Here is a 23,260-nt window from a genome sequence, read left to right as displayed (position 1 = left end):
GCATTGAACAGTAAAACCTAAGTTTGCCAACCCCCCCCCCCCCCCCCCCCCCCCCCGCCTTTTTTTCTAAACATTTGTCTTTTAAGACATTACTTTCTCAGATTTCTGTTTATAACCTCCATTCTAACACATATTGCTTTTTACATTTAGTCAAGTTTTGATCTTTAATTGAGTTTGTAATATCTTAAAAGAAGGGCTCCACTGTATCTCTAATTTTTTTTCTGCACAAGTGGTATTGAAGCAGCAGTAGTCAAGTGCTAAACCGCATAAAGGCCTGTTTGGTATACTATTCGATTCTGATGTTTCAAGCAGAACTGCTGTGTGACATGTGGTTGGAAAATGTGTCTCAGGGATTGTCTTGATTTTTAAACAATTGAACAGGAAGGCAGACATGAATTTGAACTGCAAGGCATACACAATTCTAAAACCTAAACATCATAATTATGACTTCCTACATTTTTAGCATGATCATGGAATCTGCTCGCCAATGTGTCATATATATTATAAAGATCAGTATGGAGGCAGAAATAATCAATCTGAAAAATATCCTTCATTTACAAAGAGCAAATGGGTGTAGTTTAAACAGTAAACAAGAATTCATATTTTAGAATACAGTGGAACCCCCTTTTACGACCCCCCAAAATCTGAGAAAATAAGGTCTTAAAAAGCAAGAAGTCTTACAATGAAGGTAAATTTGCACAGGTTATGACCTAAACATCTGAAACACAAGGTCTTAAAATAGGGGAGATCTTGAATTGTAAAGGTTTTTAAAAGAGGGGTTTCATGGTACAGCACCCTAATTGTGGGGACTGTTCATATGTATTTTCCTTTATGAGACACTAAAAGGTTGTGTGTAGTGACATTTAAGGCCAAAAAAAAAAATTGTCTGTTTAGGGTAACCCGACCGACCCTATCGATTTGGCGCCGACCCAAAAACTTTTTTTTGATTTCAAAAAAAAAAAAAAAAAAAGAGGTAAAAATGCTAAAAAGAGACATTTGGCGTTTCTTTCTCTCCCTTTCTCTCTGTTTTATTTATACGTTAGTTTTGAAACATGTATTCATCAAATATAAGAAGTGAATGTTCAGCCAACATAGCATTTACACAAAAAAAAAAAAAAAAAAAAAAAAAAAACCCTACCTACCTACCGACCCTACTTTTTTTGGTCATGTTACCCTAAACAGACAATTTTTTTTTTGGGGCCTAAGTGCACACAATTTTAATTATTTGTCATTATCTTCTGAAAATAGGAAATAAATATATGTATACACATTCACTAGAATAGCAACAAACAATAGGCACCAGTAATATAATTTGCGACTGAGACCTGCAAACCTCACTTTTTGTCATTATTTAATATACCCTGCAACAAAGTCATCCACCTAACAAATCTTGCAGAATAAAAAGGTACTTACTGGAATTATTGAGTTTAGAGGAGGGTTGGACTTGGAGGGCGGTGTTGTTTTTTGGATCAGACTTCTTCCCCAGCAAACCGATTTCAGTTTGAGAGGACTTAGACCAGTCCTTTCCTCTTCATCTGCCCACACATAGAGACTGCTAATTCCTCTCCCTATCCTGCCTCCGCACCTTTTCTCTTGCAGGGGCAGCTCTGTTGTTGTTTTGAACATGAAACTTCCATAGCCTGGAAATAAAGACAAATTCATGAAAAGGATACACTATTCATCAATCCACCTTACAGTTAATGAGTTATTGTATCAAACTTCAATCATCATCAACTTCAAGAAAAGCTCACTTGAGTTTGACATACTCCCCTGCATGCGCACGCACACACACACACACCCACACCCACACACGCGCGCACACACACACACAGTGATCATGCATACACAAGTCTGAGAACACACAGGCACACACACACACACACACAACAAATGCACAAGACAATGATTTCCTCGACACTGTTCAGTGGGATAAGTATGTCTTCTCTTTTGGGTTACTATTCTGAGAATAAACACGATTTTCAGAGCTCTCTCATGTTCGGTGAAATACTGCTTCGAACTCCGTCTTGCACGCAAAGCGCACGTTTACTGTTCCAAGTGATCGATCAGTGACATGACAATGCATATACGTAAGGGAGTAAAAGTGCAACTTCAGAGACATATTTGAAAGGATCACCAACAGGCAACAAACATGTCCAAGATAATCGGACTAAGTACTACCAGTACTGAATGATCTCTATCAAGGCGGCGAATGATTCGGAGTGCACCAGAGCTATTTGACTCGCATGATCGATTCAGGCTTTGCAGTCCTGCTCAGAGCAACTTGTAAACAGATACTGACTGTCTCATTGAAAGCATTATTTTCTGTCAGATAACGTTTACTATGTAACACTCACCTTGTCAGACTAAAATAATCGCCGAGAGACGCCATTTTGATTGTTGTGACAAATTGGACAAAGGGAAATCACCCAACCATTACAAGAGTGCTCTTTCCTTGGATTCTTTTACGACAGTTAATTAGCTATCAAAACTGTTGAATTTGCAAAGTAAAGTTATTCCTCGTGGATGGTAGCATTATTTGTAACATAGAATCTTATGGTGAAGCTTTGAAAGCGATCTGAAGGCCTTTTCCGGCGGATACTATCCCTTTAATGCCATCAAAACTTGGCATTTTTGCATGTTACAGACATGCTGTAACATGGTTTAACATGATGTTTTGACTGTCGCAAAACGCGCTGAAATTCCAGGCAATTTCGCAGCGATAACTTCAACAAAATCCAATGAAAATCTGGCGTTGTCGTGAACACCAAAATGTAATAAACCCATTGAAACTTGAAGTTTTGTTGGGATTTTGAGTAGTTTTGTAAGATACAAAACGCCACTTTTCGCCCAGTGTCGATATTGTGCACGGCCTTCATAAAGGAAGGATAAACTCGTTTGCCATCATAACCGGGGGAGGTGATATAGCCAGACAGGGGGGAGCTCATCGTTGTATTCAGTTTTAAACGAAGATTTTCTCGTGTTGCTCTAAAACGGATCCTAACAAGGTTTGGTTGAACAGGTACTTCGTTACAGGGTAGATACTAAAGTATACCGAATTTAACGGTGGTATGGAAGATGAAAAACGATTTTCCATACACCCCATATAACGCACAAAACTAGCATCTGCTGCATAGGCCAGCTCTATCCACATGTCAGATTCGTCAGTGCAAGGTTCTTCTAAAGTTTCAAATTCGACGTACATGAAATAGCCAGATGGTACAGAAATCTTCCACTGGCACGGGATTACAGTTCGTCTCGTTCCGTTTTTCAAGTAAATACCTAACACTTCACCGTGCATTGCAGAAAACGTAGCTCGATCGTCACCCTGCCCGGAACAGTTGCTATCATACAGGTAAAAAGTTTCAAACGGCGATTCAGGAATCCGTGTCTCCGCTGCTGCAGGGCGGCTTTCTAAAAGAAGAGAAGATTATTTTTCCCCAAAACTAGGTGGGATTTGTTTTGCTGCCTTTTGATCAGAATTACCAATCATGCTCTCGTGCATCATCTGAGTTGAGCTTACTGTTAACAGTTTCAAGTTTTCAGTAACTGTAGAAGAACATTTATTGTGGTTTTGTGTGCGTGAAATGTTGGTGCCGTGACTAGGATCTCGTGAGAATGTGAGTAGTAGCAAAGACTGTAGAGTACAAAGAGGCGTGTCAGGCAGTGCACACATTGTGACAGGAAGCCCTGTGGAGCCACCACGTGGAAATAGATTAACTGCCTACTTTCACTTCCTGCTGCAGTAGTGATAACGTGCAGCATATAGTTACTATCATAGCGATAACACGAAAGTGTGTTTGGGCATGGCGTGCAACCATCTACTGTACTAAGTCTCATTTTATATGTTTTAGACTGTTTATCTACACTTCTGTGAATTCTTCAATAGATTTCAAAAGGATAAAGCAGGTGAGGATTTTTTTCATTTTGCTCTCACGATTTAGTTTTGGAATCTGAAAGCGATAACGCAACAACCTGCGTGTATTCTACAGGACCAGAGACTGTAGCGTACATACATTGAACACGCTACAGTCTCTAAGCAGTCTAAGCTGTTTTTACATTATAAGATTTATATCTCGTCTGCTTTATTTCATTTCTGCATGCCAATTTTGAAACTGCAAGAGATAAAAGGACGAGCTGAAAAAAACCACAGCCGTTAGGGTAGGTAGAACAATAATGTTTTACTGACCACGGTAAAGCCTTTACGGGATTACAGAGTGAAACGAATTACAGCTTGCAGCATCGAACTGTAATATTGTCAGGATTATTCTGATTATAATTATGTTATTGGGATGATGATGATGATGATGATGATGATGATGATGATTGATGATGATGATGATGACCATGTGCCAAAGGATTCTGCTTCACTGCAATGTAACTTGTTCACTGTACGTCACTGTTCCCATCACTTGAGACACAGGCGATAACAGCTGTGAGTTTTTCCCACGTAGTTTCCTTGGCGAGCAGACTATGGGCCAAAACGCTGACAGCGTCATTAACCGTCAGATCTTCGGGAATGTTCTGGATTCCACGGCAAGCTGCATTGTGCTCAGTATCAGTTTCCCTGGTAACGACTCTAGCGTCCAGTACTTTCATTAGCCTCATCTCCAAAGTTTTCCGTCGTTTCTCCATCAGCAAGTTGAATGTGTAGAGAAAAGGGTTCAGGGCCGAGTTTAGCGGAAGCACAAAGATGGCCACAGCCACGTTGACCTCGCCAGGGATAGGAACACCAGCAGACGCCAGTAAGCCAAGAGAGCCAATAGGAAACCAGCATGCAAAGTCCGACACCACTACTGTCAGCAGACGACGAGCGATGGTCGTGTCCTGGTATTTCTTTGTTGTGTCTGTGGTTAACCGGTTGGAGCGGACAGAAGTGTAGATGACAGACTGGCCTGCAGCGATGAAAATAAAGAGGATAAAGTTAAGGATGATGATGACGCCGAAGGAGTAATCACGCCCCTTGAAAGCTTTCCTGGTGATGGGCAGGGGGATGCAGATTCCGCTCTGACCGTAAAACTCCCAATGTGACGTCACAGGTAGCAAGGGGATCACTGCCAACAGAAAGCCTGGAATCAGAGAACATGGACTGGTTGCAATTTAACTTTGCTGTTTGTGAATCCAAAAACATGATTTTCCTCATATAATTATTCATTCGCTTGTGACTTCCAACAAGCGGCCGAACATTAAATGAAGCTAAGTTCTTGTTACTAATTGTGTGTCTGTGCACGTATTAAAAGACCATCAGGTAGGTCGATGTTTTTGTGACTGTAACGGATTGTTTTGTCACTAACAAACGTTCCAACAACTCACCTTTCTTGTGTTTTGATTTTTCTGTTTGTGAACTGCTTATACTGGGAAGCTTGCTTCCCAAAGCGACCAATTATCTCATGGAGTTCAGTCATAGTGCCTTTGACCAAATCTGGTTGACAAGGGTTTTGTTCCTTCTTCATTAAATGTGGGTTTCAATAAATAGAACTTGTTTAAGATGAGTGTGGTACATGCCTCTAGTATGTGAATAAATAGAATGTGTTTAAGATGTATGGTGTATGTGCCACTATAGTAGGTGAATAAAGCTCCGTGGTGTCAGCTGGTCATTTATGCTTAAACTAGTGAAGACTTGTGAGCAATATATTTTTAGCTACAAAGCAGTAGTAGTAGGACAAAGACTTACCAACAGTCCAGACAATGGAACTGGCGAGCAAGGCAGACTTCTGACGAAACTTCTTGGAGCTGAACGGAAACCTCAGCACAATAAAACGATCCAGTGTGATCAAGAAAATGATGAGGGCAGACACCTCGCTGGACATCAAAGACAGAAACCCCGCCATCTTACACACAGCGCTGGCCGTCCATGATCTCTCGTAAGACAGGTACTGACCTCGGTACAGGGAGTCAGCTGTGCCCACCATGGCCAGGTACACACCCATCAGCAGGTCAGACAAGCACAGGTTGGTCACAAACACATTGAAACCTGTCTTGGTCGCATTGCGCTGTGCCAGACATCTGAACAGAAAACTTCCTGCATTTCCTAGCACAGACATGACAGCTATAAGCCACAGACACACACGATATAAATTTGAACGAAGCAAGTCTTCGCAGGAAGATAACTCGTCTTGTGGCGATTGACACACTATACTGTCATAATGGTCTGGCAAAACAGTTCTGCAGCAAAATCGAAAATCACTGCTGTAAAAAAACTGTAACTCCGAAAGTCCTTTGAAAGCATCTAAGGGATATTCTTTTATTGGATTTCCCCGAATGTCTAACTTCTGCAAACTAGGAGCAAAGTGGAATCCCTCCTCCAAAATCTGGTCAAGTTTTCCGAAAGAAATGTTTAGTATCTGTATATTGGAATAATATTGAAGCGCATTACTGCTGAATTCAGGCAAATAAGTTCTGGACAGGTCAAGCTGTTTCAGATTGCTTTCTCTTGTGACTGACGTGGCTGTGAGCAGTGTGACTAACGGGTTGCCAGCCAGGCTCAGACTCTCAAGGTTCTTCATGCCCACAAACACATCCATGCTGACAACTGTCAACAGGTTCTCACTCAGGTCCAAGTGTCTCAGGTTGGGAAACTGCATCACTGGTAGATCAGCAACTTCACAAGCCTGCATACTGATCCAAATCAGATAGGAGTGATTTAAAACATCATGAGGTTTGATACCAGACCCAGCCGCGTCGAGGTATCTAAGATTAGGAAACTGTTGAGTGAGGAAACGTCCATCACACACAAAGGCATGGCCCTGACACTGACATTCTTGAGGGCATGCTGCGCCACAAAACAGTTCATCTTCACGACGCGGACACTGGAACACGCCGTCACACAGGTGGTCAGGATGGAGACACACAGTAGAGTTCCAGCAGCGGTAGAAACCTGGACACAGCTCTGCCTGGTCACACCCTGCTTCGTCCTCGTGACCCAGACAGTCATACACTCCGTTACACAGAACGTACACAGGCAGGCAGTAGTCTAGCTGGCCCTGGCAGCGAAAGTGAGTTTCAGGGCACGCATCAGCTGCATTCATTGCTGCATGAATGATGGATCCCGAGGAGGTAAAATTGATGATTGCTGGAGGATGTACCGAGGAGGTCTCATGCGGATCCCAATGCCTCATGGAAAGAGGACACTCACTTTCATCACTGTGATCGACACAATCCAAGAATGTGTCACAGACCTGGCTCGATTCAACGCACTGTTGGTTTCTGCATCTGAAGCCCTCGCACGCTTGACTGTGATCACAGAAGTCTTCATCTGATCCATCTGTGCAGTCTCCCCAAAAATCACACAAAAAGCTGTAGTGAACTGTGTTGTTTCCGTCTTGACACATGAAGGTTGCTACAGCGTTAGAAAGCTCTGGTAGCTCGCCGCCAATGGTTTGGTTTGGCGTGACAGAGAACCATGAAAATGGACAGTGTAGCAAGAGTGTTACAATACCGCAGCTACTGTTTTTGTGACATGCCAAAAAATTAAAAGCAACATGACCTGCAGGACATAACACAACAGAATGTCTGTACTGCTCAATGTCTGGCTTTGTCGTTTTTACGTGAGGCAGTGAAAACGTGTTATCGTGCGTGGAACCAACATTGAATTCACACAAAAACGCCTCCGAATAGAACCAAACACAAACGGTAGTCTTGACGGGCAGTATCTTCAGTATATCATAATACACACATATGGGTGGTATAAATCCTTCACATTTTAAGTCACCGTCACCACTTTCCGTTGTTGTTATTCTGTTTAGCGTTACTGTCGAGACGTAGGTGCTGAAGCTGACAGTGTTGTCAATCCATCTGAACATGCGCCTGTAGTACTGCGGCATGCCGAGTTCATAACCTATCAACCCGATGGCAATCTTTTCACGCCGTAGTAAAGTCGGACTGTGAAGTAACTCTGAAAACGCTTCCCACTCTTCTCTCGTCTTCATCATGCCGATCTGGGCGTTTCTCTGCTGGCACAATGTGTTAAGGGTTTGGCCCTTACCGTAGGTAGGAACAGAAGTTCTACTCTTGTGGATTACCATGTAGCACTTATCGTTAACGGCCACAGCGCCGTTACAGGCAGGACTGCTGAAGGGACAGTGACCCCCTTCGTCCTCCCCTCCCTCACACTCCTGTTTCATGTTGCAGTGCACGTGCTGCTTGAAGCTGGCGTAGTAAGGCACCGAGCAGTTGAACAGTCCGCTCTGCAGTACTTTGGGAGTTTCGCTGAACGGCTGAATTGTATAGTGAAATTTAAAGCCAGTTGCCTGCTTGCTTTGGTCAGTTTTAAAGCGGATTTCTAAAGAGCTGTCGTAGATACTTATAGGTATCACGTGCTTGCCAAAACATGTATCATTTTGAATCCCGCTCTTAATGTGTACAAATATAAGCTCATCTACACAAGATACAGTAAACGTCAGAACAAAGTTGAGACGTTCCAAAGAGATCATGATTGTATGATTTTCGGGCAATTCTATTTTGTGTGAAGCCGCCATCAACGGAGGATGGTGTCGCATGCCATCATAACCTGGCCAGGTAACGTATCCCGAAACTGCTGTTGTCTTAACCACGTGTAGTTTTGTGCGGAGGTTCTCTCGTGTTGCCTTAAACCTCACCCGAAACTGACTTATGTTGGAGAAGTATTCTCCTGCGCTCTCCAGCCTAAAATGCACAAAATTGAACAGTGGAATGTAAGCTGCAGAACTCGTTCCATAACCACATCCAATACTGTCCTCCAAGAAAAATGGAAATTCGTAAGCCACTGTTATCTTTTGAGAGGAAGTGCATGGGTCTTCAAGAGAGTCGAACTCTACAAACATGAAATAGCCGTCGGGTACCGATATTTTCCACTGACACACTATTTTCGTTGTCTTGACCGTTTTGAAATGCAGACCTAGTACTTCCCCATGCATGGCAGAAAACTTGACGAAGTCGTCGTCTTCCCCAGAGCAGGTATCAGCAAAGAGATGGAAAGTCTGAAACGAAGAGTCGGATAGTGTTGTTAGTTCTGCCAAATAATGTTGAAAGAAAGGACCAGGAGCTGACATCAATGTGACATTTCTGTTGCTTGTGCTGTTGGCCTTGTAGAAAGTGAGCGAATAATGCCTGTCTCTTCCTGTTGTGGTTGGGATTATTTCTTCAAAAATGCCAGAGCCTGCAGGATTACTCTTGTTCAACATGTGAAGAGTACTAGGCTTTTGATATTGGTAGCTTGCGTTATCCAGATTCATGGATGTCTTTTCAACCCGAACCGTACTTTGTTTTAGATGTTTGTAACTTACACTATCAAGAACCATGGATGACTTTTCAATTGGAACGGTATTTGGATGTTGATGCCTGTAGCTTGAATCATCCGGGTCCCTAAATGGATTTTCAAACTGAAGGGTACTTGGGTTTAGATGTTGGTAGCTTACATTATTCAAATCCATAGACGACGTTTCAAATTGGCTGCGTGAAATGTTGAAGCCTTGAGAAGGAGCGTGTGCCACCGACATTATAAAGGTCACGTGAACAGCAAAGCTGACACACAGTCCTTTCCAATGAGTGTCACAAGACATTTTAGCCTGATGTTGTACAGACCGAGTCTACAGGCTGTATCTACCGGATAAGTATCAGTTTGGCGGGATGTGATCGTGTTTCAGCAGTGGCGTTGCTCTGCTGTTGACTCTGGTGGCACTTTGCCCACTTCGCGGGGTGTGATCGTGTTTCAGCAGTGGCGTTGCTCTGCTGTTGACTCTGGTGGCACTTTGACCACTTCGCGGGATGTGATCGTGTTTCAGCGGTGGCGTTGCTCTGCTGTTGACTCTGGTGGCACTTTGACCACTTCGCGGGATGTGATCGTGTTTCAGCAGTGGCGTTGCTCTGCTGTTGACTCTGGTGGCACTTTGACCACTTCGCGGGATGTGATCGTGTTTCAGCAGTGGCGTTGCTCTACTGTTGACTCTGGTGGCACTTTGACCACTTCTGTCAGAACAACACAGTATTCCAGAAGGTTTAGTTCATATTTGCGCTCGTTGTGTCATTTTCAAAATACATAACACTCCACACAGAACAACACAGTGTCCCAAAAGGTTTAGTTCATATTTGCGCTCGTTGTGTCATTTTCAAAATACAGAACACTCCACACAGAACAACACAGTGTCCCAAAAGGTTTAGTTCATATTTTGCGCTCGTTGTGTCATTTTCAAAATACATAACACTCCACACAGAACAACACAGTGTCCCAAAAGGTTTAGTTCATATTTGCGCTCGTTGTGTCATTTTCAAAATACAGAACACTCCACACAGAACAACACAGTGTCCCAGAAGGTTTAGTTCATATTTGCGCTCGTTGTGTCATTTTCAAAATACAGAACACTCCACACAGAACAACACAGTGTCCCAGAAGGTTTATGTGTGTGCTCGTTGTGTCTTTTTCAAAATACAGAACACTCCACACAGAACAACACAGTGTCCCAGAAGGTTTAGTTCATATTTGCGCTCGTTGTGTCATTTTCAAAATACAGAACACTCCACACAGAACAACACAGTGACCCAGAAGGTTTATGTGTGCTTGTTTTGTCTCTTTCAAAATACAGAACACTCCACACAGAACAACACAGTGTCCCAGAAGGTTTATGTGTGTGCTCGTTGTGTCTTTTTCAAAATACAGAACACGTACTACAAACAGAACAACACATTATTGCAGATAGTAAATGTAGTTATTTTAGTTACCATTAGATGCGGCGGTGATATCCACATTTATCAGTCACAATGTCGAGAAAAGAGGAATCATATCAGATCGAGGCGAAAGGACAGTCAGTCTTAATGGTTTACAAAGGAATACTTTATTGGATTTTCTTGAAAGTGTTCAGACTGTCACTGGGGTGTTCTACTCGTTATTTTTGCGAACGTTACAAGACAGCATCTCCGCTCAGTAAACGCCATAGAAAGCTGACCAGATTTTATTTGTTTTCCCAAAACAAGCGTCTGCAAGCAAGGCAAATGTTTCAATGTTAACACTTCACGACTAGGGTATTTAACTCTGTAGCAAGAAAGACGCCATTAACTCGCAGTAGAGCACCAAATTATGGCAGAATTTCGAGATGTGTACACTTTGACTCTGTTCTGAAACTGGCAGTAGAGCACCAAGTTATGTCAGAATTTCGAGATGTGTACACTTTGACTCTGTTCTGAAACTCACAGCAGGGCACCAAATTATGGCAGAATTTTGAGATGTGTACACTTTGACTCTGTTCTGAAACTGGCAGTAGAGCACCAAATTATGGCAGAATTTCGAGATGTATGCAGTTGTGTTCACATAAGAACTTTGTTTCGAAGATCCTTGTAAAAGGTCGGTTGAAATATTGTTTCTGTCTCTGTTCAAAAGCTCACATTCGAACACCATGTCTCTGTTTTGGAGCTTTTATGCAAATGTGTGTTTACTGTAAAATATCTTTTAGAATTAGTAGTCTTTGAACGACGCGCCTGTTGTCGATGCAAATGTTTTCGAAGCGGGATTTGATATCCTTGATGCAGGGTGATCTGGAAGGTTTATCCAAATGAGATGTTTTACATAGTGCTATGTATAATGTCCTTCTGTTGTAACCGCACCTTCTGTGTGCGTGTGTGTGCGCGCGCGTGTGTGTGTGTGTGTGTGTGTGTGTGTGTGTGTGTGTGTGTGTTTCTGTGTGTGTTTCTGTGTGAGCTATACTGCTATTAAGAGACGGTTGCAATGCAAACACATACATCATTATACTTAATTACTTTTGTACAATTCACTATTGAAAAATAATATATTTACACAACGACAAACCATTAAACCTCCATGTGTGTGTGTGTGTGTGTGTGTGTGTGTGTGTGTGTGTGTGTGTGTGTGTGTGTGTGTGTGTGTTTGTGTGTGCGTGTTAACATACATTTTATATGCTTAATTTCAATGTGATTACTATGATTTATCACAAAGCTTAGTTTTCAGACTTGATACGATGGAAATAAATTTAAGAATGCATTAATTTGAGCGTTTATCAAGATTACAATTCCTGAAGTTGTTTACACCTCAATGGCATAATTATGTCAAAGTGATTAATAATTGTCATGGCAGTATGTTACATTTTGTGTTGGTCTGTGAGCCTATTTTATATGTAACTGAGATGAGTGAAAGTATTGATCATAATGATTCACCTTCACGCCGTGATAGTAGGGAGATTTAATAAACGAAACGTCGGGACGTTTCGTTTTGAAGTTGTGGTAAACGTCATCATTTCGGGGGTCTCTCGCTGGAAAGGTGAAGGTCAACTGAAACGGAACGTGGAACGTCAAAACGCAGTCACGTTTTCCACGCCCAAAAAACGAACAATATTTCGTCAACTTTTGTGAGTATTTTTGCACACTAACAGTTTTATTTGTTGGCCATTTTATGCATTGCTAGATTCATCAACCCTTTCACAGTCTTTCAGCGCTGAGAATGTGTTCATTGGAGGTAGACAACTGTTGTGAACTGAAATATTTTGAAGGGTGCTGATCCTGGTACATTTATCCAACTTCATGGTGAAGAAAGCAAATGGCGAAGCACAAGTAGGTCATCGCATCGAATTTTTATTCTGGCTTCGTATGTGATTTTGTATAAACAAAGTCTGTGTGATTTATTTGGACTGAAAATAATCAAAGTATGCCCGATTCTGGACCACCTCCTAGGTTGTTTTTTTCCCATTCTGATCGAGGACAGACGTGATAATTTCACTTGAAGATTTATCGCCCTTCCTTCATTCCGAAACGAAACGTGAATACATCTAAATCTTGTTTGCGGCCTATGCCGTCTCGTTTCACGTTCCGTTTCGCGGGGTGACTCATTCACCAAACGAAACGAGCTGCAAAACGAAACGTGCTGTCCTTTGAATCTCCCTAGTATGAGAGTGAGCGTGTTACTTTATATTTTACCTTCTATATATGTTTAGCCAATCAATCTTCGCGTAATTCCAGAAGATAACTCAAGAAAGTTGAATTGTTCCGTACATCATTCAGGCGAGATTTCAGATTATTGTATTCCTCACTTGCTGTGAGTGTGAGCAGGAAACTCTGTGAAGTTGAATTGTTCTGTGCATGTGCACTGAGTTGCACTAAAAGGTACAGGCGAGATTTGACAGTTTACATTCGCCGCTTTGTTGTATTACGATATATCTCTTGCGGGAAAATGTCTGTATTAAGTTGAATGTGAAACATACAGCCTTCACTTCTACATTCGTGTTTTCTGTAGAGGAATTTAAGTTTGAAGTGTTCCGTATATTATCTATGCATTTATTTGCGCTTGAAACATACAAGCGAGTTTTGTCTTTTTCACTTGCCGCTTAGTGTATTAGTACGAGAAACCTCTAATGATTTGAAGTGTTCCTTATATTATACGCATTCAATCGGTTGTAAAGCATACAACCTTAATCACTTTAACATTTGCAACTTCGCAGGTTTTTCGAAGTGGACTTTCAGTCTGAAGTGTTCCGTATTTCATCTAAGTATTCATCATCACGTGGAACAAGTTTTCATTTTACATTACTTTACCGCTTTGCGTGGTGGGAGAAAACGTTAACTAAATGGTATTTGAAATAATCCGTATGTTCTGTATGCATTCAGTTACGCAAGAAGCATAATGGCGAGTGCTAATGTTGATATTTGACACTTCTCGTCTAAGGAGACAAGTCTTAGAAGTCGGACAGTTTTGTACATCATAAATGCATTCACTGACTCAGGAAACTTAAAGGCAAAAAGTGAGAATGCTTACTGTCCTACAGGCTAAATATTTTGCCTCTTAAGGACATAATATGGGTTATATGATAATTTGAGTTTTTACGCCCTCACGGCTTTTGGTGAGATACACAAGTGTATGCGTGTGTATCTGGTATCAGCCATCTGCATTTATGGCAGAATGACCGAGGTCTTTTACGTGCCATTGTGGTGACACGGGGGTGGGATATGGCTTCCGTCTCTGGGTCTTCACATAAAGTTGACCCGTGTCCGGCCCGGCCCGAATTCGAACCTGCGATCTTCCGATCACAAGTCCAGTGCTCTACCAACTGAGATACCGGGCCCCTACAGTCTCTACTTTTATACACGCCACTTTTGGGGTGGGACATAGCTACAGTCGCTCTTGGTTGTTCCCGCTGGTCTGACACAGATGTGTGACCTCGCTGAGGCTGCATGGACACTTTGACATCTGCAGTGCGGCAATGTTGCGCATTTGTATTTACAACCCTTTGGTGACAAGATTGAGAAAATTCGGTTGTGTTTCCACTGCTTTCTTGACTGCTTTATTCTGGAAAGTGGTTGAGATGTTGTACTTAGAATCACGTTTGTGCCAACAACAACACACAACTTAGTTTGTGTCTTTGGTTTTTGCTTGTTTGCTGGTTAATACTTTGCTTGTTATAATGTTTTGCTGTCTTTGTTTTTGCTTGTTTGCTGGTTAAAACTTTGCTTGTTATAATGTTTTGCTGTCTTTGTTTTTGCTTGTTTGCTGGTTAAAACTTTGCTTGTTAATGTAAAATGATGGAGAATAAGATGAACGTAAATTTGGATCGTTTTATAATTTTTATTTTTTTTTACAATTTTCAGATTTTTAATGACCAAAGTCATTGATTAATTTTTAAGCCACCACGCTGAAATGCAATACCGAAGTCCGGGCTTCGTCGGAGATTACTTGACCAAAATGTCAACCAATTTGGTTGAAAAATGAGAGCGTGACAGTGCCGCCTCAACTTTCACGAAAAGCCGGATATGACGTCATCAAAGACATTTATCCAAAAAATAAAGAAAAAAATGTTCGGGGATATCATACCCAGGAACTATCAAGTCAAATTTCATAAAGATCGGTCCAGTAGTTTAGTCTGAATCGCTCTACACACACACACACACACACACACACACACACACCACGACCCTCGTTTCGATTCCCCCTCTATGTTAAAAACTTGACTAAATGTAAAAAGTAGTCCATCTGTAAACTCTGAATATGCAGATGACCTCTATAAATTATTCAATTGTACTCTGAAATCAAAGACAATGACCAATGACAGTTGAGATCGAAACTCGGTTGTGATGGGATATCCATAGGATATCCATATGGTTGTGATGGAATATTCAGAATAATCACCTCCTCAGCTAACAGAGATAAAGAGGCAGGTCATGGGATAATATAAGCTAATTCAATTCGTTGGGAGAAGAATTATGGGCAAATTATGTGTCAAACATTAGATCTACAAAGTGTCAAACGTTACGTATAGATCTACACCTTACCCTGAACAGACAGTACAATATTTTCTCAACTTTACGGCTCGCCGTCTCCATGATTTCAATCGAATCGGTGACCGGAAACGCCAAAGAAGCAAAGCTAGTGGTTTCCACGCTTTTGTATCAAATACTCGCGAAACTTCTTTGTGAAAATTGCAAAAATAACAAAAAGTGTCAAACGTTACTTTCGGACATTAACTCCATCGATTCTTTTTAGCTGCTAGATACAATAACTTCGCAAATTCTGACTCAAATGCAACACACTGCTTTTATTTCCTCGAACACGAAACTATCGTTTTCATCCAAAATGGCGGCCATTCAAAGCACCAAGACCGGCGAAAATCGAATCTGTAAACAAGTTGGTCTGCGGACATGAGCCCTTCGAAAATAACCGGGTATTTACTGGGCGAGGTTTTCGGTAAATTCTGGTTCTAATTACGATTGTTGCACGTTCTACAAAGAGTTGCATGCTTAGACTGTATGAAATACGCTGATTAAAACCGATGCAGTGATGCAGACCATGCAAAATCGAAAATTCCCCGAGGACACCAAAATGTCCAAAATTTTTCGGGGCCGTTTCCGGTGTATGTTTGAAACATTTTATTTTTTATTTAACATTCACAACAACAACAGGCTTCAAAACATTAAAAAAAGCATTCATCAAACTCCCTTTTTCAAAGCACAATACATGTAAACATGTTGGGGTAATCCAGTTAATTACACTTGCTTTCCAAAAATACATGGGTCCGAAATGGCACCTTTTGGCAAATGCTCATATATATATGTATAGGTTACAACACGAGTGGTTTTTTATATGGCTTGTATTTCAGTCAAGACCCAGCGGATGAATATCATCGGGAGACACGAGCCTCTGGCAAGTGGATCTCGATTGATATTCCCGCTGGGTCTTGACTGAAATACAAGCCATATAAAAAACCACGAGTGTTGTAATCTGTATATCCCATTCTACCATCAAACACAAAGTGTAGACTACTAGCGGCACTGTTGCGATCTGTGGAGTGTGAAACAGTGTTGCCAGCGAGACTTGGCCCTTTTGCAACCTTAAACTAAGTGACCGTCGCTGAAAAAATAAAACGAATGAGTGCATCGATAAGTACGCGGTAACACTACTTTCAGACCGTTTAAAAGCTTTAAGTAAAGGTTCATAAGTTGCAAGAAAGTAATGAAGTCGTATAGAAATCCATTTAGTTGAAGCGCACAATTCTTTTGTTTTGCGTTTCAGGTCGGCGGAACGGGGAAACCGGTTTGGCCCCCATTTGGCTTACTCGATTCAGAATCGATTCCACGTTGTTTTTTTCGAACGTATTATTATACAATTAGGCTTATTGACAGAGAAGCAAATTTTAGGGAACACATATGTAGGTTTAGATTTAACCATTTGCTCCCTATTTGAAATGTATCTACGTGATAAACTGTTTTGCGAGTGTGTTTGCATGAACCTAAACTGGTATGGGTGTGAGGAAAACAGGACCCAAGTCTGTCACCGCCGATTGATTGCATTTTGAAAGAATATGACTGGATTACGGAAAAATACACACATGTTAAGTTCTTAGATACCTTCATCGCCAATGTGGACTTACTGCAGAGCCAGGCAAAAGAGTAGACTTGCTCGCAAATACGTGAAACAGCCGATGTTTGATAACGAAGCGAAGCCAAAGGACGCTTCTCGGTAGATAAACCAGTCGTCTGGTACGATGCAAGGGAGGGTACTCGTTTTTATATTTAGTCAAGTTTTGACTAAATATTTTAACGTAGAGGGGGGAATCGAGACGAGGGTCGTGGTGTATGTGTGTGTCTGTCTGTCTGTCTGTCTGTCTGTCTGTCTGTCTGTCTGTCTGTGTGTGTGTAGAGCGATTCAGACTAAACTACTGGACCGATCTTTATGAAATTTGACATGAGAGTTCCTGGGTATGAAATCCCCATACGTTTTTTTCAATTTTTTGATAAATGTCTTTGATGACGTCATATCCGGCTTTTCGTGAAAGTTGGGGCGGCACTGTCACGCTCTCATTTTTCAACCAAATTGGTTGAAATTTTGGTCAAGTAATTTTTGACGAAGGCCGGGGTTTGGTATTGCATTTCAGCTTGGTGGCTTAAAACCTAATGAGTGAGTTTGGTCATTAAAAATCTGAAAATTGTAAAAAAAAAAAATTTTTTATAAAACGATCCAAATTTACGTACATCTTATTCTTTATCATTTTCTGATTCCAAAAATATATAAATATGTTATATTTGGATTAAAAACAAGCTCTGAAAATTAAAAATATAACAATTATTATCAAAATTAAATTGTCCAAATCAATTTAAAAACACCTTCATCTTATTCCTTGTCGGTTCCTGATTCCAAAAACATATAGATATGATATGTTTGGATTAAAAACACGCTCAGAAAGTTAAAACGAAGAGAGGTACAGAAAAGCGTGCTATCCTTCTCAGCGCAAGTACTACCCCGCTCTTCTTGTCAATTTCATTGCCTTTGCCGTGCGCGGTGGACTGACGATGCTACGAGTATACGGTCTTGCTGCGTTGCATTGCGTTCAGTTTCATTCTGTGAGTTCGACAGCTACTTGACAAAATGTTGTATTTTCGCCTTACGCGACTTGTTTTGTTTTGGTTTGCAACCATTGGCATTGTGATCAGTGGTGTTCGACTGTTCAAACTAGTGTTATGCACGGGTTAATAAAACTGCGGATAGAACTCTTTAGCAGCAAAGCAATTAAGAGTGTATTACAATCTACCTTTAAGCATATTTCTGATTGGATTAAGGTTGTGCCAGCTTAAACTCTAGTTTTTATCTGTGTGCTGTCCGGGTGCAAGGGAGACTACTCTTTTGTTTTGGTTTTTGTTCTTGTAAACCGGTCTGCAGTAGACAGGGACACGGAGAAAACGTTCGAAACAGTATTGAGGGAACACATTTTCTTTCTGTTGTGTTGCATATTCTTTTTTGGATTATTCCTATGGTAGCGATGCTTGTCGACACACGGATAGCAAACAGAGGTTCGATCGTTCGCTAGCATCTGTGTATCTTGTAAGCTGAATGTTCGTTTTTTTCGACCTGCATTGCTTTCATAATGAAAGAAACGTTTGTTTATTGCATCCCATACATCAGATCAGTTCCGAGATTCATTTTTGCGTGCAACTGATATGGTTTTCTAAGCCGTGCGATACGATTTTGGAACTTCATACAAATGTGTCACATTGTTCGGCGCGAGGTCAAAGGTCGGGAGGAAAGTAGTTCTTTGCCCAAATCGGAATCTGCACTATCATATATTTTTTGGAGTCCATGCATGATGTATTTATTGAGCTATAAAAATACAACATATATACCCATACTGAAGTAACAGAGACAAAGAAGGGAGGTCATGGGCCTGATGGGATATATCCCATGACCTCCCTTCTTTGTCTCTGTTACTTCAGTATGGGTATATATGTTGTATTTTTATAGCTCAATAAATACATCATGGACTCCAAAAAATATATGATAGTGCAGATTCCGATTTGGGCAAAGAACTACTTTCCTCCCGACCTTTGACCTCGCGCCGAACAATGTGACACATTTGTATGAAGAACCATATCAGTTGCACGCAAAAATGAATCTCAGAACTGATCTGATGTATGAGATGCAATAAGCAAACGTTTCTTTCATTATGAAAGCAATGCAGGTCGAAAAAAACGAACATTCAACTTACAAGATAACCAGATGCTAGCGAACCAAAACAAAAACACGAGTACCCTCCCTTGCATCGTTAGCAGACGACTTTTGAGAATCTGTCAGTGGTGTGTTTTGGTGTGCGTCTTCAGTTTCTCTGGCAGTGTCGGTGTGGGAACTGACAGAAGCTAGGGAGCACAGATAATAGAAGCCCTGTCACATAGACTAATCACACAATCAATACACAGTTGGCTCATGTTTTAAATGACAGTTTCGAGTTTGTTAGTCAAACTCAAAGCAACAACACTGTCACTGATGACATGCGCAGCGAGACCGAGAAACGTCCTTTACCTGGCACGGTTGGGCTTCGCTATCAAACATCGCCTGTTTCACGTGTTTTGCGAGCAAGTCTACTCTTTTGCCTGGCTCTGCAGTAAGTCCACATTGGCGATGAAGGTATCCAAGAACTTAACATGTGTGTATTTTTCCGTAATCCAGTCATATTCCTTCAAAATGCAATCAATCGGCGGTGACAGACGTGTCGGTCGCGTTTTCCTCACACCCATACCAGTTTAAGTTCATCCATGCAAACAACTCGCAAAACAGTTTATCACGTAGATACATTTCAAATGGGGAGCAAATGGTTAAATCTAAACCTACATATTTGTTCCCTAAAATTTGCTTCTCTGTCAATAAGCCTAATTACACACGTTCGAGAAAAACAACGTGGAATCGATTCTGAATCGAGTAAGCCAAATGGGTCCCAAACCCGTTTCGCCCGTTCTGCCGACCTGAAACGCAAAACAAAAGAATTGTGCGCTTCAACTAAATTAATTTCTATACGACTTCATTACTTTCTTGCAACTTATGAACCTTTACTTAAAGCTTTTAAATGGTCTGAAAGTAGTGTTACCGCGTACTTATCGATGCACTCATTCGTTTTATTTTTTCAGCGACGGTCACTTAGTTTAAGGTTGCAAAAGGGCTAAGTCTCGCTGGCAACACTGTTTTACCCTGCACAGATCGCAACAGTGCCGCTAGTAGTCTACACTTTGTGTTTGATGGTAGAATGGGATATACAGATTACAACACTCGTGGTTTTTTATATGGCTTGTATTTCAGTCAAGACCCAGCGGGAATATCAATCGAGATCCACTCGCCAGAGGCTCGTGTCTCCCGATGATATTCATCCGCTGGGTCTTGACTGAAATACAAGCCATATAAAAAACCACTCGTGTTGTAACCTATACATGTGTGTGTATGTGTGTGTGTGAGAGTGTGTGTATGGAGAGAGAGAAAGAGACAGACAGACAGACAGACAGACAGAGACAGACAGAGACAGAGACAGAAAAACCAGGCCCCAGAGATGTCTGCAGTGTGAAATAAATAGTGGTGCTATCGACACGTAGTGATAGCAAACATGTTTTGTTTTAAGTGCAATTGAGACGTAATGATAATGACACACATGTCTCTGTCAATAACGCTGCGTATCGATAGCACTACTTGTTTTCGTCATTTTGTACGACACAAAAATGCAATAGACACGTAGAGCAAAAGAGGCCGGTGATTGTAGGAGTAGCCTCCAACGCGCACAGACTGACGGGACACACACACACACACACACACACACACACACACACACGTACGTACACACACACACACACACACGAACACACTATTATAAACGAACGTTCGTTACTCCCCTTCCCCCGACCCCTATTCCGGACAAACAAAAACGCCCGCAGGCATGTAAACACACCCAGGCACAGACACACACTGTCTCACAGACACACACTGTCTCACAGACACACACTGTCTCACAGACACACACTGTCTCACAGACACACACTGTCTCACAGACACACACTGTCTCACAGACACACACTGTCTCACAGACACACACTGTCTCACAGACACACACTGTCTCACAGACACACACTGTCTCACAGACACACACTGTCTCACAGACACACACTGTCTCACAGACACACACTGTCTCACAGACACACACACACACACACACACACACACACACACACACACAGGTAAACACATTAGTGCGTTGTTAACTTATTTATTTTTTGTTGCAATAATTTACAATGTTGAGTCCTATGCACACTTCAAAGTAATACGACAGTCAAAAGGCAATCTGTGTCACAAAGATGTGAGTAGCATATTTGTGAGGTGAAACCACGTCGTGTTTTTAACCTCCCTAAATGTTGTACAGGCGAGGGTAGCTGACCGGACTGGCGTTATTCACGTGTTTCGGGTGTTGCACGTAAAACTGGCTTAGCTTGATGTGAGTTGTGTTTGAGACATGTAGCTGGTCTGGGGTAAATAACGTCACAGCGTGTGAGATTTCCAACCGGGAAGGTTGTTCAGCGTGTGTCAGACTTGTTCTGGGAACAAGTACTCTTTCAAGAGACGGGTCTCTTAAGGTAAATGATTTACTATGTTGTATATTAGTGACGTTGGAATACATAGCTGGAGCGTAAAGGTTAGTGTGTATAAAGTGCACCCAATCTTAGTGTGAAGCGTTGGGAGAATTTTGGATGTAATTGTTTCACGGGTTTTCATGGGGAATTTCTTGAACATAATTGCTACGCATTTATGTTATGTTTAAGACGGTCATGCTTTGTATGGGGAGTGTTATTCATTGATTAAGTGTTAGTTTGGATATTGAATCTGTACGGAATGTGAACGTGGAATGAACGAGAATGTATGAGTGGTACATGAACGTTTGGAAGAAGAGATGGTTTTAGAGAATGTTGTATTAAGACTTGGTTAAATTCTTTAGGAGTTTCCATGAGGGTTTTCCATGGCGTATAAGGGAGGGACCTTACACGAGAGAAGCGCTAGACGACGGTGGAAGCAAGGGACCACCTCTGCGCAGATGACTAGACGAGTGGAGTCTTCATCGAGACCGGTCGTAGCTGACGACGGTTGTTTCCGCTACGGGCGGAAGGGTTTCTCGGGGAGAAACCTGGAAGGTGTGTGTGGGCATCGTCCGTGAGATGTGTGTTGGCGTCTTCAGTGAAAGGTGCGTGTTGGCATCTTCAGTGGAAGGTGTGTGTTGGCATCTTCAGCGAAAGGTGTGTGTTAGCATCTCTGTGTGTTGGCATCTGAATTCATTATTCTACGAGGATTCAGCGAGACAAGTAAGTGAACTGGCGACATGCAGTGAGCCGTGAAACGAACTCGTGAGTGTCCGCTGGTACCTTCTTGTGTGCGTTAAACTCTATATTTGAGAAAGTATTGTTATAATAGGTATTTACATGCCTTGAGTGAAAGTTGGAGGATTGTGCGAACTGTGTGTTGAAAAGTTGTTCGTATTGATGTATTTAAAGTGAAGAAGTATGTTGTTTTTGGTTGAGGAAATAATGAGCCTGCATCCTCCCAAGTTCTGTTTTTGAAGTGTTTGGTGTGAAAGAGTAGAGACAGTGCAAAAGGGCAGAACACGCATAATAAATTCACATGCAAACCACTTCGTGACAGTGGTGACCCCGACTTAGCCCTAAATAGGTTTTTGTTTCTAAGGATAGATTTTTGTTGTGGTTAAAAAGCAGTTGCTTCCCTTTCAGTAGAACAGAATTGAGAAATAGTGGTTGATAAAGAAGTGCCTTTAGTGTAGCTAAATATACAGACGTTGATATTTTGCGTGTTGTAGTGAGTTTGTTTATGTGTATGTCATTGGACACCCCCTCTCCAGCTCTAGGGGTCTACGTAATTGTATAGTTTCTTACGTAGAGAGGGCCTTAGTTTCTGTTTGCTTCCTTTTCTGTGTAATTATTAACTATCTTTCTATCTAAATTCTAGCTCCCTTTCCTATAAGTTTTTTTTTTAAACTATTTTTCTTAGATTCTATCTTGGATTGATTGTTGTGTATGATTGGTGTCGTTGAGGTGCAGGCTTATTTTAAATAAAATAGTATAGGGTGTGCCATTTTTTTGTGTGTATAAATTCTGAAATTTTTTATTTTTTTTTGTTTGGACTCTGATATTTTTTTTAGTTGTGTACTCTGGCTTGCTTATTATTGTTATTGTGTTCCTATTTGTAGTTGGATTAGTAATAGGGTGATTATCTCCCCTATACTAGTGTTTGATATTTAGTTGTTGGTTTGGGGAAAGTTTTGTGGTTTTTAAAAAAAAAAAATTTTTTTTTGGTTAGTAATAATTTGTAAACATTTGTACTTAGACAAATTTTTGGGAAATTTTTTTTTGTTGTTGTTGTTGTGAACATTTAAATTTTGTTCTGGTTTTGCTCGGGCGATTGATTTTCCTTAAAGGATCTGACGCTGGTTAGTGGTGTGTGGAATTGAAATTTTCATTTAAAGTGTGTTATTTGGGTTTGAGAAAC

At 41.3% G+C, this 23,260-nt stretch overlaps 2 protein-coding genes across 2 annotated transcripts in view; both read right to left on the bottom strand.

Moving 5' to 3' along the window:
- The window catches only part of LOC138945347 (uncharacterized), a 546,160-nt gene that overhangs the window by 457,728 nt on the left and 65,172 nt on the right, over window positions 1-23,260 (bottom strand). The window lies entirely within an intron of this gene.
- LOC138945833 (G-protein coupled receptor GRL101-like) lies at window positions 4,384-7,025 on the bottom strand. Its single transcript, XM_070317346.1, has 3 exons — window positions 6,442-7,025; window positions 5,672-6,003; window positions 4,384-5,066 (listed from the first exon to the last, which is right to left on the bottom strand). The coding sequence occupies exons 1-3, from the start codon at window positions 7,023-7,025 to the stop codon at window positions 4,384-4,386; spliced, it is 1,599 nt and encodes a 532-aa protein (XP_070173447.1).

This window comes from Littorina saxatilis, linkage group LG13, assembly GCF_037325665.1.
Source record: "Littorina saxatilis isolate snail1 linkage group LG13, US_GU_Lsax_2.0, whole genome shotgun sequence".
Taxonomy (NCBI): Eukaryota; Metazoa; Mollusca; class Gastropoda; order Littorinimorpha; family Littorinidae; genus Littorina; species Littorina saxatilis.
The sequence above is the reverse complement of the archived record's forward strand: the minus strand, read 5'-3'. Positions and strand labels throughout refer to the sequence as shown.